The sequence below is a fragment of the Lontra canadensis genome, unplaced genomic scaffold (assembly GCF_010015895.1).
Source record: "Lontra canadensis isolate GAN:19392208 unplaced genomic scaffold, GSC_riverotter_1.0 scaffold1, whole genome shotgun sequence".
Lineage (NCBI taxonomy): Eukaryota > Metazoa > Chordata > Mammalia > Carnivora > Mustelidae > Lontra > Lontra canadensis.
The window spans coordinates 121671217-121685167 of record NW_022630995.1 but is presented as its reverse complement, the minus strand read 5'-3'; the positions used below and the strand labels follow the sequence as shown (position 1 = coordinate 121685167).

Genomic DNA, 13951 nt, shown 5'->3' with positions numbered 1-13951 from the left:
TGCCTTCCCTTGTGTTTCAGTGGTTTTTTGTAGTGACACATTTTGAGTCCCTTATTTCCTTTTGCATTTCTTCCACAGATATTTTCTTTGTGGTTACCATGGGGATTACATAATACATCTTATAGTTTTAACAGTGTTTTAAACTAGTAGCAACTTAACTTCAATCATATCCAAAAAATATCTGTCCCTTTACTTCTCCTTCCCACCTTTTGTTACTGATTTCATAAATACATCTTTTTATATTTTTATCCATTTACATAGTTTTATAGTTATAGTTTTTTTATGCTTTTATCTCTTAAATTTTATACCAGAATTAAAAGTGATATATGCACCACTATTACAGTGTTAGAAGATTTGGTATTTGTCTATATATTTACCTTTACCGGAGAGCTACATATATTCATATGCTTTCACCTTGCTGTCCAGTGCCCATTCATCTTAACTGGAAGTGTTTAATTAACATTTCTAGTCAGGCAGCCTTAGTAGTGGTGAACTCTCTCAGCTTTTGTTTATCTGAGAAGATCTTTCTCTCTCATCTCTGAAGGGCAGTTTTGCTGGATATAGTATTCTTGGTGAAAGTTTTTTCTTTCAGCACTCGGAATATATCATACCATGCCCTTCTGGCTTGGAGTTTTCATAAAAGCTTTTTGGACCATACACTGTTGTTGCTCATTCAGTTTCTCTATAGGGGATGAGGTCTCGGGCTTCATTCAGCCATCTTGCTGATCTCATTTCCAGCTTTCTTAAAGGTCTGAAATATGTTCAGCATTTCAGTGGCTGGATGATTAAAAGAGAATGGACAATTCAAAATCATCCAAACGTTTAAAAAAAATCTCAAGTCAGTCATCAATAAGAAAATTCTTGCATTGCTTAGAAGGGACAAAAGTAAAACTCTAGAAGTACTTACTATGAACAGCTCTGAATAAAATGTTTGTATTGTTTTTTTTACCTAAATACATCCATGAATATTGATTTTTCTAGTCACAGAACATTAACCATTACATAATTCTCTTAAATAGATAGTTCATTGTTGCTGTAGATGGTATTAGTTTTTTAACTGATTGTAAAGAGAAAAAAACAAGAACATTGAATGTATTATACTTTTTGATGCAGTATTAGACTTACAGTGAAATTCATAAAAGCTGAAAATGCAAGTTTTCCCTGTATATTTCACTTGCCTCATGGGAATTAAAGGTACAGTGTTGGTTTTCATTTTATCATTTCTACCTTGGTATGAAATGACCAGTAATTTTTAATCTCTAGATGCCCAGAGACAGACTTTCATTTAAAATGTGCATGGGGCACTTGGGTGACACAGTTGGTTGAGGGTCTGACTCTTGATTTTAGCTCAGGTCCTGATCTCAGGGTTGTGAGTTCAAGCCCCATGACAGGCTCTATGCTCCATGCTCAGATCAAGCCCCATGACAGGCTGCTTGAAATTCTCTCTGTCCTCTTCTTCTGCCCCTTCCCCAGCTAACATGCTTTCTTTCTCTCTCTTTCTCTCAAATACATACATACATACATAAAATGTACACAATAAGCTGGTGTGTTTGGCTGGCTCAGTCAGTGGAGCCTGCAACTCTGGATCTTGTGGGTTCCAGTCCCATGTTGGGTACAGAGATTACTTAAAAAATAAATCTTTAAAAAATAAAGTAAGTAAATTAAGTAAAATTAGCATGGATAAGCCAAGACGTAGAAGGATTCAGGTCCTTTAGTTATTTCCTCTTTTTGGGGGGCAGTCTTAATTTTAAACATCATCTGAGGAAGAACATATATAAATATTTGCAGCTCTTTGCTGACTTTAGTATATAAAGTATTTTGAATGAAATTCTTTCTGCACTAAAATTTCATTTGATATCATTAACATTTTATTTGTAGTAAAAATAAGATTGTTCCTTTTATGAGGGAGTCCATATGTGATTCTTTTTTTACAATTCTGTGCTCATCCTTGTTTTTTTACATTCAAGTGAGCCCCATGTTTTGTTTTGTAATTGGGTGTATAAGTAAAACATCCTAAGCTTTGGAGAAAAAGCCATCAGCAAGATGGTACATCTTGCCTGCATAGCTGTTTCTCTTCTTACTGCCATTCTTGAGAACATTTGACAAGCCAGTGGAAATAAAATTTCCTGTGATTAAAAACGAAATTGTATCAGGAAGTGCAGAATTGTGATTGAGCACTAAAGATAAAATATACTGCATATTGTAAAGGCATATTCCTACTGAAAATGGAAGGCATTTTTGTATCAATAATATGTTTCCTAAAATATAACAAAATAAGCCTTAGATTATAATGCAACTTGAAAGATTCTGAACATGTGCAGCAACCTGATTCTGCCATGATTAATTAAAATCCTTCATGTTGTCACTAAATGACTTCAAAAATGGCTTGAAAAGAACCACCATTTGGAAGCTTCAATAAATGATTCTAAAACTTTGTCACAGTTTGTGTTGAACATATTGTTTTTTAGAGAGCATCATATATCCAGTTTGGGTTTTCTGGTTCTTTCTCCATAATGAATTTTATTTTATGCCTTTTTGGTTTTGTGAACAATACCACATACTTGTTTCCTTTTGTATGTGATCATTTCATTGGTCTTTGCATGTTGTGTTGAAAAGGCTCCTAGGGAAAATAGCATTTATTCCAGTGCCTTTTCTTTCTTCTCTTCTTTTTAGTGAAACCCTTTTAAGTATTCAGGAAAAAAAAGTATCTATTGATTTGGCCTGGCTTAGGGATTTTTTTTTTTTTTTTTTTACTGTAACCTGTACAAGATGGCTTTCAAGCTTATTTCTTGGGGCACACAGTAGAAGTCAATGTGGAAGCCCAGCAGAGGTCTTGAATAGGTATTATGATTTTTTTTTAATTGCTGCAAATCCCACTCTCAGATAGTGTATTATAGCAGTGATTTTTAAATTTATTTAATTAATTTTTTAAAGAGTTATTTATTTATTTCAGTGAGGGAGAAAGAGAAAGAGAGAGCACAGTGAGGATGGGCAGAGGAAGAGGGAGAGAGAAATTCAAGCAGACCTTGAGCTGAGCATGGATCCCTATGTGGGGCTTGATCTCACCACCCTAACAGACCTGAGCTGAAATCAAGAGTCAGAGGCTTAACCTACTGCACCACCCAGGCACTCCAGATTTTTTTTTTTAATAATTGCTGCCTGTTTAGAAGGGCTGTGTAGGTGGAGAGGTGTTCTTCGAGCCTTTAAGGCTAGAACACTTCAGTGAGCATCCCCGTCCCTTACTTCCTCCATCCCCTCTGTTACCTCTTTCTTCTCATACTTACTGAGCACCCACTATTTACAAAGGAATAAACTTTTGATATAAAGAACAATGTGACTGATTCTCAAAAAGGCGTGTAAGCATAAGAAGGCAGCCACTTTGTGGTTTTTCAAGCATATGAAATTTTAGAAGCAAAACTAATCTAGAGTTGCACAAATATATAGAACAGATAGATAGGAAACCTTCTGTGCTTTCACTGAATTTAGTCCAATTTAGTGGAAAGATAAGACCGGTCCATGAATATGTTCAGTACAAGTCCATGGATGACAAATAAGTATCATAATCTAAGTGCTAGAAAGGCTGATAACAAAAAGGAGAGATTTGTCTTCTCTATCAGGGATGGTAAATGAGCAGACTCAGGCCACAGCTATGTTTTGTTCGACCCATATGATGGCTTGGTTTTTCCCCTAAATTAAATTATTTTCTGACATTTATAAATAGGGAGATTTCATGTGAAAATAAATATGAATTGTTGAGCTTCTCTTAAAAGGCCAGAATTTCAAGCATCCTAAAGCCTGCTTCCCTTCCCTACTGGCAGTGATGAGTTGAAGCTGAGTGTTTAGTCACATCAGAAGGTCTCTGACTTCCTCCAACCAACTGGCTCTTTTTTAGTCCAAACTTCTTACTTTTACCCAAAGGCATCTGAGTTAATGATCCCTGCTCTGCTCTCATCTCTGACATCATGAAACATTTGTGTTCTTATCAAATGCTTCCTTTTACTTTTCCACTTGTGCCTTGCTGACACCATCCTAAATCAGGCTCTCATTGCTACACACTCAGCAGTCAGAGGACCTCTTGAAGAGCCCACTGCTTTCCCATCTCCCTCTTAGTACAACATGCTATCTTGGCCAACAGATGACATCCTGCCAGGGAGCATGAAAGTAAGAGGAGAGGCAGGGGACACTGCCAGAGTGGGCATCCAAAGTAGATGCTGTAAGTTATAGGCCAAAGATAAGACAATTAGGACCAGTAAAGAACTATGAAAAAGTTTCCTGGAAGTTGAGGGTAAATAAAGAACAAGAACCAAAGAACAAAGGTGAATCTTAAAAAAGAGTGAAAATGACCAACAAACACATGAGAAGATTCACATCATCAGACATCAGGGAAATTAAAATTAAAACCACTGGGAGATAATTACCACACATCCACTAGAATGATCAATATTAAAAAGACTGACAATACGAGGGAATATGGAGCAGCCAGCATTCTCATGTGTTGCTAGCAGGATCGTAACATGGCATAGCAGAACTTTGGAAAATAGCTTGGCAGTTTTTTATAAAGTTAAACACACACTCACACTAGGTGTTTACCCAACAGGAATGAAAACATGTGTCCACACAAACACTATTGCATGGATGCTCATAGCAGCCTTATTCATAATAGCTCCAAACTGAAAACAATCCAAATGTCCATCTGTGGAAAAGTGGATCAACACACTATGGTATGTCCATTCAGTAGAATACACTCTACAATAAAAATGTAATGAGCGCTTAAAACACAGAATAACAGGTTTGATTCCCAAAAGACAACGCTGATCAAAAGAGAGATACTGTATAATTTTTATGTGTATAAAATTTTAGAGGCAAAACAAAGAAACATAAAGTAAATCAGTAATTGCCCAGGACCAGAAATAAGAGAAAACTGATTGCAAAAAGTCAAGAGGGAATTTTTTGGAGTGATGGAAATATTCTACATCTTGATTCTGATGGTGGTCACACAGGTGTATATAGCTGTTAAAACTGTATACATATGTAACTGTATGCTTAAAATATGTGTATATTATTGTATGTAAATATTACTTCAATAAAGTTGATTAAATAAAAAAATAATTTAAAAGGACAGGCAGTTAAAGGAGAAGGACACATGGGAACCAGGATATGAAGTAAAACAGAGGTGAACAGCAAATGGCATGAGATATTACACGAGGACAACAAAAGTGCTAACTTGAGGCCGGAATGGATTCTTGAGAACCTTCCAGTGAAATCCCAGCTTTCATCACACCAATTATGTCATTGCCTCTATCAGTGCTTGCTAATTCTTCTTTCATGCTGGTAATCAGTTTGTTCCCTATAAGTTGAAATGTTATATGTCTGCCCTCCCCCCATAAAAGTGTGTTTTCTATCACATTACATTGGGTTTTTTTCTTCCAGGGAACTTAACAATCTGAAATCTACTTTGATTGTGTATTTGCTTAATGGTTTATTATCTGTCTGCTTCCTTTAGTTGATAATCACTGTAAGATAGAGATCTTTCCTAACTTATTTGTCACTCTGTCTCTTGTACTTAGCATGGGATCTCACTTATTGAAGACACTCAATGACTAATCACTGAATGAATGAACAAATGAAAACGTAGTAAGCAAATAATAAATACCCAGTGTTTGCTCTTGTTTTTCCCTGAAATTTTCTTTTCCTAAAGTTCTTTCTTTTTTTTACCTAATTTTTACAGGTACTTCTATTGTGACTGTGAAAGCTGTTGCTCCTGACCCAATACAAGACAGCATTAAATATTCCGTTTTTAGTGGAAATGAAGATGGAGTTTTTTCCCTGTGCTCCAACTCAGGTGATCCTTTTCTCTCCTATAACAGTTTTTTTTTTTTCCTGCTCCATTTAATGTTACTAGTAAGAAATACTTCTGCTAAGGAAACTCAAAATTTGAAAGATAGAAAAATTAGAGATAAATAATTTAAAAGATGAAGAAACAATTTTTTATGGTAGCTGTGGAGAAAGTATGGGAAATTAAGACTACTTATTTGTTTACATGTACTTGCTAAGAATCCTGTTCTTCACATTTCCAAATTAGGCAGTACCTAGCCTACCCTTTGAATTTTTGAAGATAAACTAGTTTCTACTTATAATTCACTCATCTATTTGGGAAAATGGGAGATATAGGAGAGAGACCATCAATACTGAGTTTGAATTGTAAATAACCACACATGTCTAGCCATAGGGCATTTTCATCATGAGATTTTTCTAATTCGCCACTGAATGTCAACAATGCAACAAAAAAGGACAGCTGGAGAGGTTTCTATGTGGTGGTAAAGAAATTACTTCCAAATACAGCATGTATTAAATTTAACTTTAATAAGACCATTATTGTGTTTTAAATGAATACCAATTGATTATTTGAAACATACTTTTTTGACTAACAACTATGTAGTAGATACATATCTACTGTTGCATTGTCAAACCTCAAGAAGAATGTTTTTAATAATTTCTGTATTACCATACAACTGCCTTATGTAATCTGTACTACATGCACATGGGAAAAATTGAGAGGAACTTGTTTCTTAAGCAAAGGCTGCCTCATCCTGGGTAGTGTTACGACTCTTTGGTCCATGCCATCTTTGGTCGGCAGCCTTTCTGAGGTAGCCTGCTAGCTCTTCATCTCTTTGCCCCATCGTTTGGTTAGAGGGTGGCGCAGGAAGCTTGTTGACTAGACAGCCATTTGTGAACATCACCCAGCCTTAAGCTTCTAACAGTCTACCTGTCTGAAGGTCCTGGGAAAGGAAATGAGATTAGAATGTTTAGAAAGAAGGAGAGTAGCAGAGTTTGTACAATTTTTCAGGCTATGCCCATCCTTCTGCCACCTCACCCTTAACATGGCCCAGGCTTGGTCTTATTTTTTCTGGAGTCTCTAATGAAAATTCAGGTAAAATATGCCTAGGGTTAGTCCAAAGAGACTCTCCACTTTACAATTAAATATTTATGTTGAAATTTATTTCACAAGTTTGTTGTGAAACAGCTGCAAGATGATATGCTAAAATGTAGAAAACTGTTTAATGGACATGTCTGTGCCATCCATCTCCAGAGATAAGACATTACTAGAACCTCAGGAATTCCCTGTGTATCCCTCCCCATCATGTCTCTCTTCTTTGACCCAAGGCAATCCATAACCAGTCATCTGAATTTGGCTTTGATCGCTGCCTTTCTTTCTTGATAATTTTCCAACTGTGTCTGAATCTCTAAATGATGTGTTATGTCCTTTTACCTTGACTTAAAGATCATGATAGAATCCTGCTAATGTCCTCCCATCTATGACTTGATTCGTTTGCTCAACACTTTGACTGTGGTTTGTAGTTCCTAAGCCTAGGCATGCGTTAAAGAGGAATACAAAGAAGGTACGAACCTGCTGCCAAGGTTATAAACCAGAACACAGTCATTATCATCCACGTTCCCTTTGAGCCCTTTTCTGATCGCTTCCTTTCTGTCCACTGCTGCAGGCTGACTCATGTCCCCACTTCAGGGATAATCATTCCCTTGTGACTTATCGTAAATGCATTTCTATACAATAAAACTGTTCAATTTGGTTTATTTCTGAATTTTATGTAAATGGATTCATTGTCTGTGTTATTTTATTGGGATTCAATTCTTTTTATTCAAAATTAGAATCTTTCATGTTAATGCATGCAGATGGGTCTCTTTCATTTTCAGTTGTTTATGGCCTTCTGTTTTAAGTCTGTGTCACAACTTATTTATCCATTCCGCCATTGACGGACAGTGAGGTTTTCCTGTCTGGGGATATAATAACAAGCCCTGTGAGGAACAACTTCATACGTGTCTTCTGGTGCATATGTGAGGAGTTCTCCAGGCCCCAGAGTCTAGGCTGGGCGTATACATCAGAGGATACATATGTTCAGCATTACAGATAGTGCCAAATTGTTTTATGAAGTGGTTTGTCTCACTTTACATTCCACCAGCCCTGAATGAGAGCTATCAAGGTTGTTTACGCCCTATTTTCTATTGCCAATCTGGTGGGTGTGAAATGGTATCTCGCTGTGGTTGTAGTTTGCATTTCTTTATTACTAATGAATGTGAGTATTTTTTTCACAGTGTATTGGCCATTCTTGTTTTCTCCCATGTGAAATGTATATTGATACACTTTGTCTATTTTTTCTGTGGGTTGTTTGTGTTTCTCTTTCTGAAGTGTAAGGATTTTTAATATATTTCACTAGCATTTCTCCTTTGTCTGTTTTTTGTTGCAAATATTGTTTAGTTTGTGACTTGTCTTTCACTCTTTTACTGGTACATTTTTATTTTGAGGGGTTAGAATTAATCAGTCTTTTACTTTATGATTTTCCCATCTTGTAAGTGAAAAAACTCTTCCTTATCCTGAGAGCAAGAAAATACTGTTGCATTGTCTTTTAAAAGTTTTAATAGTTTTCCTTTGTTTCACGTTTACATCTATAGTGCATCTAGAATTTATTTTCCTCTTTTAGATAAGTAAAACATTCTCTTTTTCTTCTTTTTTTTTTTAAAGAAGATTACCAGTAATTCCAGTGGCAATAACCTTCACCTGTGACTTGAAATACCCCCACTTATCATATGTTGTTTCCATAACTCTACAGGATCCTTGACTCCTTTGCGTTCACCTCTTTGCCTATACGCACACCAATACCACACTTCTTTAATCACATAGACTTTATAATCAGTCTTCATACCAAGGAAGCAGCCCCATTCTCATATTCTTCATGAGTATATTAGCTGTTATTGACTGCTTCACTAATATGAATCATTGAATCCACTTGCCGTGTTTTCACACACTCATGCATACACATATGCACATACATACATACATTCACACACGCGCGTGCGCACACACCTATGCCTATTGGGATTTTTTTTCCCAAAGAAAGGAGATTTATTCATAAGTCTTTGGGTGATATACGAGCTATTCACACCTTGCATGCATGAAAACAAGCTAATCATGACATGCACATTTGATTTCAGGTGAAACCTCACTCTAATTAGCAAAGAAAATGTCCAAAACAATTGCATGGCCTCAATCTAGAATTTAAGTAATTAAGTCATCAGGCCAAATTATTCTCACAAAGCCCTGTACAGCAGTGCATTTTAACTAATAATCACCTACAAAACTCTTCTTTTCAACTGTGGTAAGAACATTTCACATGAGATCTACACTCTCAGCAAAATTAAAAGTGTGTGCAGTACAGTACTGCCAACTCTAGATGCAGTGTTGTCCAGCAGGTTTCTAGAACTTAGGCATCTTGCTTAACTGAAACTTCATACCCACTGAACAGCACCTCCATAGGCATTGCCCCTCCCCCATGGCACCTGGCAACCACCATTCTATTCCCTGCCTCTAGGAGTTTGACTGTTTTAGATACATCATGTAAGTGGAAGCGTGCCATATTTATGTTTCTGTGACTGGCTTATTCTGCTCAACTTAGTGTCCTCAGGGTTCATCTATGTTTTCACATATGGTGGGATTCTCTCTGTGGAGACTGAATAATTTGCCATTGTATGCAAACATGACACTTTCTTTGTCTATTTATCCATCAACAGACGTTTAGGTTACTAGAATTTTTTGTTAGAATTGTATTAATTCTAAATATCAGTCCGGGGAAAGCCTGAATCTTTATAGTATTGTCTTCTAATTCAGGATGATATAGAAAATCACATCCATTGTTTCCTTAAGTATATTTTAATAAAGTTTTAATTTTTTAATAGCCGGTTTGCACAGTTTTTGTTAGATGTTGTCTAAATCCTTTACACTTTTTCTTGCTAAAGTAAGTGAAAAAATGCTTTTTCTGACAGTGGTATTAAGTAGACTTGAAATTGGCTTTTATAGTTTGATTTCATCTCTGCAAACCTATAAACTCCTTTGATTCTAATAGTTTTCTGAGCATTCAGCATATATGATCATTACCTAAAGATGACCATTTTCCCCTGTGTTTGCTGCAATTGTATAGCTATTTATCTGCTCTTAGTGGTTAGCCTAGCTATTTTAACATGTATCATTGAAGTCTAGCCTTGGTCAATAGCCTGCTCCTGAATAATACATGAGACTTCGAATTCTATATCTCCAGATATCCCTTTTTCAACCTATTTTTTAAAGATTTATTTATTTATTTATTTGACAGAGAGAGAGAGAGGTCACAAGTAGGCAGAGAGGCAGGTGGAGGGCGAGGGGAAGCAGACTCCCTGCTGAGCAGAGAGCCTGACACAGGGCTCGATCCCAGGACCCTGAGACCATAACCTGAGCCGAAGGCAGAGGCTTAACTCACTGAGCCACCCAGGTGCCCCCTTTTTTCAATTTATAAGCTCTGGTGAGCCACAATTATATTTCTTTTCAATTAGACATTACTAATGTTTTTAAATAGATTTCTGTGCTTATTTGCTAACTGTTCTATCTTACATATTAGACTTGCCTCTTGTGTCATTTTCCTTCTACCTGAAGTATATCCTGTAGTGAGGATCTATTGTAGTAAAACTTGTTCAGGATTCGATTGTCTAAAAATTATTTTATTTAGTTCTTGTTTTTAAAAAATATGTTTGCTGGTCTTAGAATTCTAAGTTTACATTTTTTTTCTCTCATCACATTTAAGGTATTATCCCGCTGCTTTCTGGTTTCCAATTGTTGCATTAAGAAGTCAGCTGTTGGGGCACCTGGGTGGCTCAGTTGTTAAGCATCTGCCTTCAACTCTGGTCATGGTCCCAGCGTCCTGGGATCAAGTCCCACATCGGGCTCCCTGCTGGAGGGAAACCTGCTTCTCCCCACTCCCCCTGCTCGTGTTCCATCTCTTACTGTGTGTCTCTCTGTCAAATAAATAGAATCTTTTTTTTTTTTAAAGGAAGTTAGCTGTTGATCTAAATACTGTTTATTTGTATCGTTTTGGCAGTTCCCCTTAGACAGGTATTGAGCCAGACACTCTTTACTACATCTCTTTTGCACATTTTTCATCTCCTTGTCCCATTCTCTTCAATCTAGGAAAATATATTTTTTTTATTTCCAGAAGTTCTCTTTGGTTCTTTGTCAACAATTCCTAGTCTTATAAAAAAAGAATCTTTTTTAAAAAGTTGAGGTACAGTTGACACACAGTGTTACATTAGTTTCAGGTGTTAACATAGTGATTCAACAAGTTTATGTGTAATCCTACTCTTACCACAAGTGTAGCTACCATCTGTCATTGTACAACTTTATTCTAGCATCAGTGACTATATTCCCTATGTTGCACCTTTTAACCCCCTGATTTATTCATTCCATAACTAGATGCCTGTAAAAAAGTAAACTCTTCTTCCTTGCTCATGTTTCTAAGCTTCCTTTTCATGCATTTAAACATGTGCAATAATTACACATCCTCTGTCCAATAATCCAGCATTTTAAGTCTTTGAAGATTTATTCAGCTTTCCATAGGTTTGCCAGCTCTCATCCATGGGTGCCTTGTTTCTCTGTGATTTTCATGCTTGTTACTTATGAGCTGCTCATTGTCCTTAAAACTTCTTCGCTGAGGGTTCTTTGAAGAGTGGGTTGAATTTGTGCCCTTTAGAGAGGATTTGTTTTCCTTCTGCAGATCACCTGGGTATATCATCAAGCGAAGACTAGCCTAAATGTAATAATTGAGAGTTTTTAAAACATATAGCTGTGGTAGTATGGATACCATAAATTCAGGCTTAAGTTAATGAATTCAGAACAGTGATTTTTTTTTTCCCTTCCAACCAACACCAAGGTCAAGAAAAGCAGGTTTCTGTGCATCCATTTTGAACTTGTTTTTGTTTTTTAAATATTGATCACTCATTTGGAGCATACGTAGTCTTTGGGTTCATAGCTTTGTTCTGGTTTTCCTATTAGACTCTTCAACCTTTTGTGGGTTCAGGCTTCTTCCCTTGTTTCTCATGCTCTATGCAGCTCTATGCTCTATGCCCTCTTGCTCTATGCAGCTATCTCAAGGAAGAAGGTTGTGTTAGACACCCTTTGAACAAAAGTGAGCTTTTAGTGCTTGCTTACCTCCCTGGATTACTGTTTTCAGTTCTTTTTGGTTCTCTGAGGATTCCTTACTAGTATACCAACTCCATCATGCATTTCAACACACACATAATTTATCAAGCATTTTATTGTTTTTGTTATGAGGTTTTCCATGCCACTGTCAAGAAACCTTTTTAAAAACTTTTAATTATGATATTAAATTCATCATTCATGTCACCTTTGGCACATAATCTTCAAGCTTGTGTGTAAAGCTACCTAACATAGGTTTTATGAGTATATGTATTTTAAGCCATATACCAGTTAAAACAGAAAACTGGTGTGTATGATAAATCAACAAAGATCTTTAAGGTTGTGGTTTCTCTTCTTCAGGGTAAAAATGTGAGAAAGCCACTTTATTACTTACTGAATAAGTAAGTTCTGATAAGAAGGATCTCTGAGGAGAACCGCATTTTCTGCCCATTTGTGCCAGTGTTTGCTTTGTCCCACAGTCCCAAACCAAAGGTTTATTTTTGTGTTCAAACACCTTGTCACATCAGCCTAAAAGAATCTACTACTCACTGTCTACACAAGCAAGAATGTTGGAGTTTTTCTCGTATTGTATAAGTAGATAACAAATGGTAGCATTCATCCCATGAATTTGGTAGGTTGACATAAAACAAAAATGATCGAACTTGCCATGTGACAAGGAAGTAGTTTTAGCAGGAGATAGTTTCAAAATTTTGGATAACATAAATATTTATCGCATTCTGCTTTCAGTATATTTCTATGCATGTGCTGAGTTTGTATTGGATTGAAATTACCTGATTATGCTACCAAGCAGTTGAGCATTTGAAGAATCTTAAACTCATTTTGATGTGTATTTTGTTATTGGAGCAAAAGCTACATGTGTACAGATGTGAGAAAGAAAAGAGCACAGCAACTTCATTCTCAAGTTATTCTAGAACTGGTGCGCTAATGCGTAAGAACGATCATGAAGTCGGTGCCCACGAAGCTTTTCCTGGAAGGAAAACGTGGACTTCTGCCCAGACAGAGAGCCCAGTAGTTCTTGCACTCACCGGTGACAGTAAATCTTTGATATCACTGAGAAAAAATATGCGTAGATCATCCCTGGTGAATGTGGGTCTGGTCGGTGTGCCAACCTTGAGTCATCTCACAGACAGCTTATTGTCTTTCGTACTTACACAACTTTCTCAGCATATGCCAATTGTTATACCAAAAATAAAAGCCAAACAAGGAAAGCATTAAAACTGCAGAGCCATTCCAAGTGCAGAATTCCAATTATCAAAGCCTAAACACAAGCCTTTTATTAAAAAATCCACTTTGATCTGCACTGTAATTGGCACACTTTCTACTAAGTGACACTGGCAATTTACTGTTGTGTTTCTAGGTTGTTTCTCTTTGGCTAGTAGTAACAGAACATGATAGCAAGTGGAGCACTCTGGTTGGTGGAGACAGAATGCTGGATGAGAGCTTGGACCTACCTCAGGCTGGGGCTCCTCTGCCATTTGAGGGTGCTGGCTTAGTCCTTGTTTTGCAGAGGTTTCTGGAGACCAGCTTGTTTAAGTACCAGCTCATCAAAATGCATCAAAGATTTTTCCAGCTACCAGTGGTTGTATCTATGCTAAATTTTCTGCCAGGGGTGTCAGTCACATCAGACTGTGACCCATAAAAATAACCTGGGTTTCTGGATTGATAACTGATGACAATAAGTAAAAGTGAGCTTATGGAAATTTTACATTTTGCAGTATAATGAGTTCCTTATATAGAATATATTTAGTTGTTCTTAATAACAGAAGAGAAGCTATAAAAATCTTCCCAAAACCCTCAGTATTGAAGTTAGAACACTAGAGCAGTGCATGATTCCCATTAACATCCAGGTAAGTACACAGGAGCCTGACATTTTCTTGGATCAGAATGGTGGTCTGAGGAAACTGGTTAGATAGA

At 36.7% G+C, this 13951-nt stretch overlaps 1 protein-coding gene across 1 annotated transcript in view; it reads left to right on the top strand.

Moving 5' to 3' along the window:
- DCHS2 (dachsous cadherin-related 2) overlaps window positions 1-13951 on the top strand; it is a 252180-nt gene that overhangs the window by 214826 nt on the left and 23403 nt on the right. The window contains exon 14 of the mRNA XM_032862590.1: window positions 5729-5842. Within this exon, the coding sequence (XP_032718481.1) occupies window positions 5729-5842 (114 nt within the window). The remainder of the gene's footprint in view (window positions 1-5728; window positions 5843-13951) is intronic.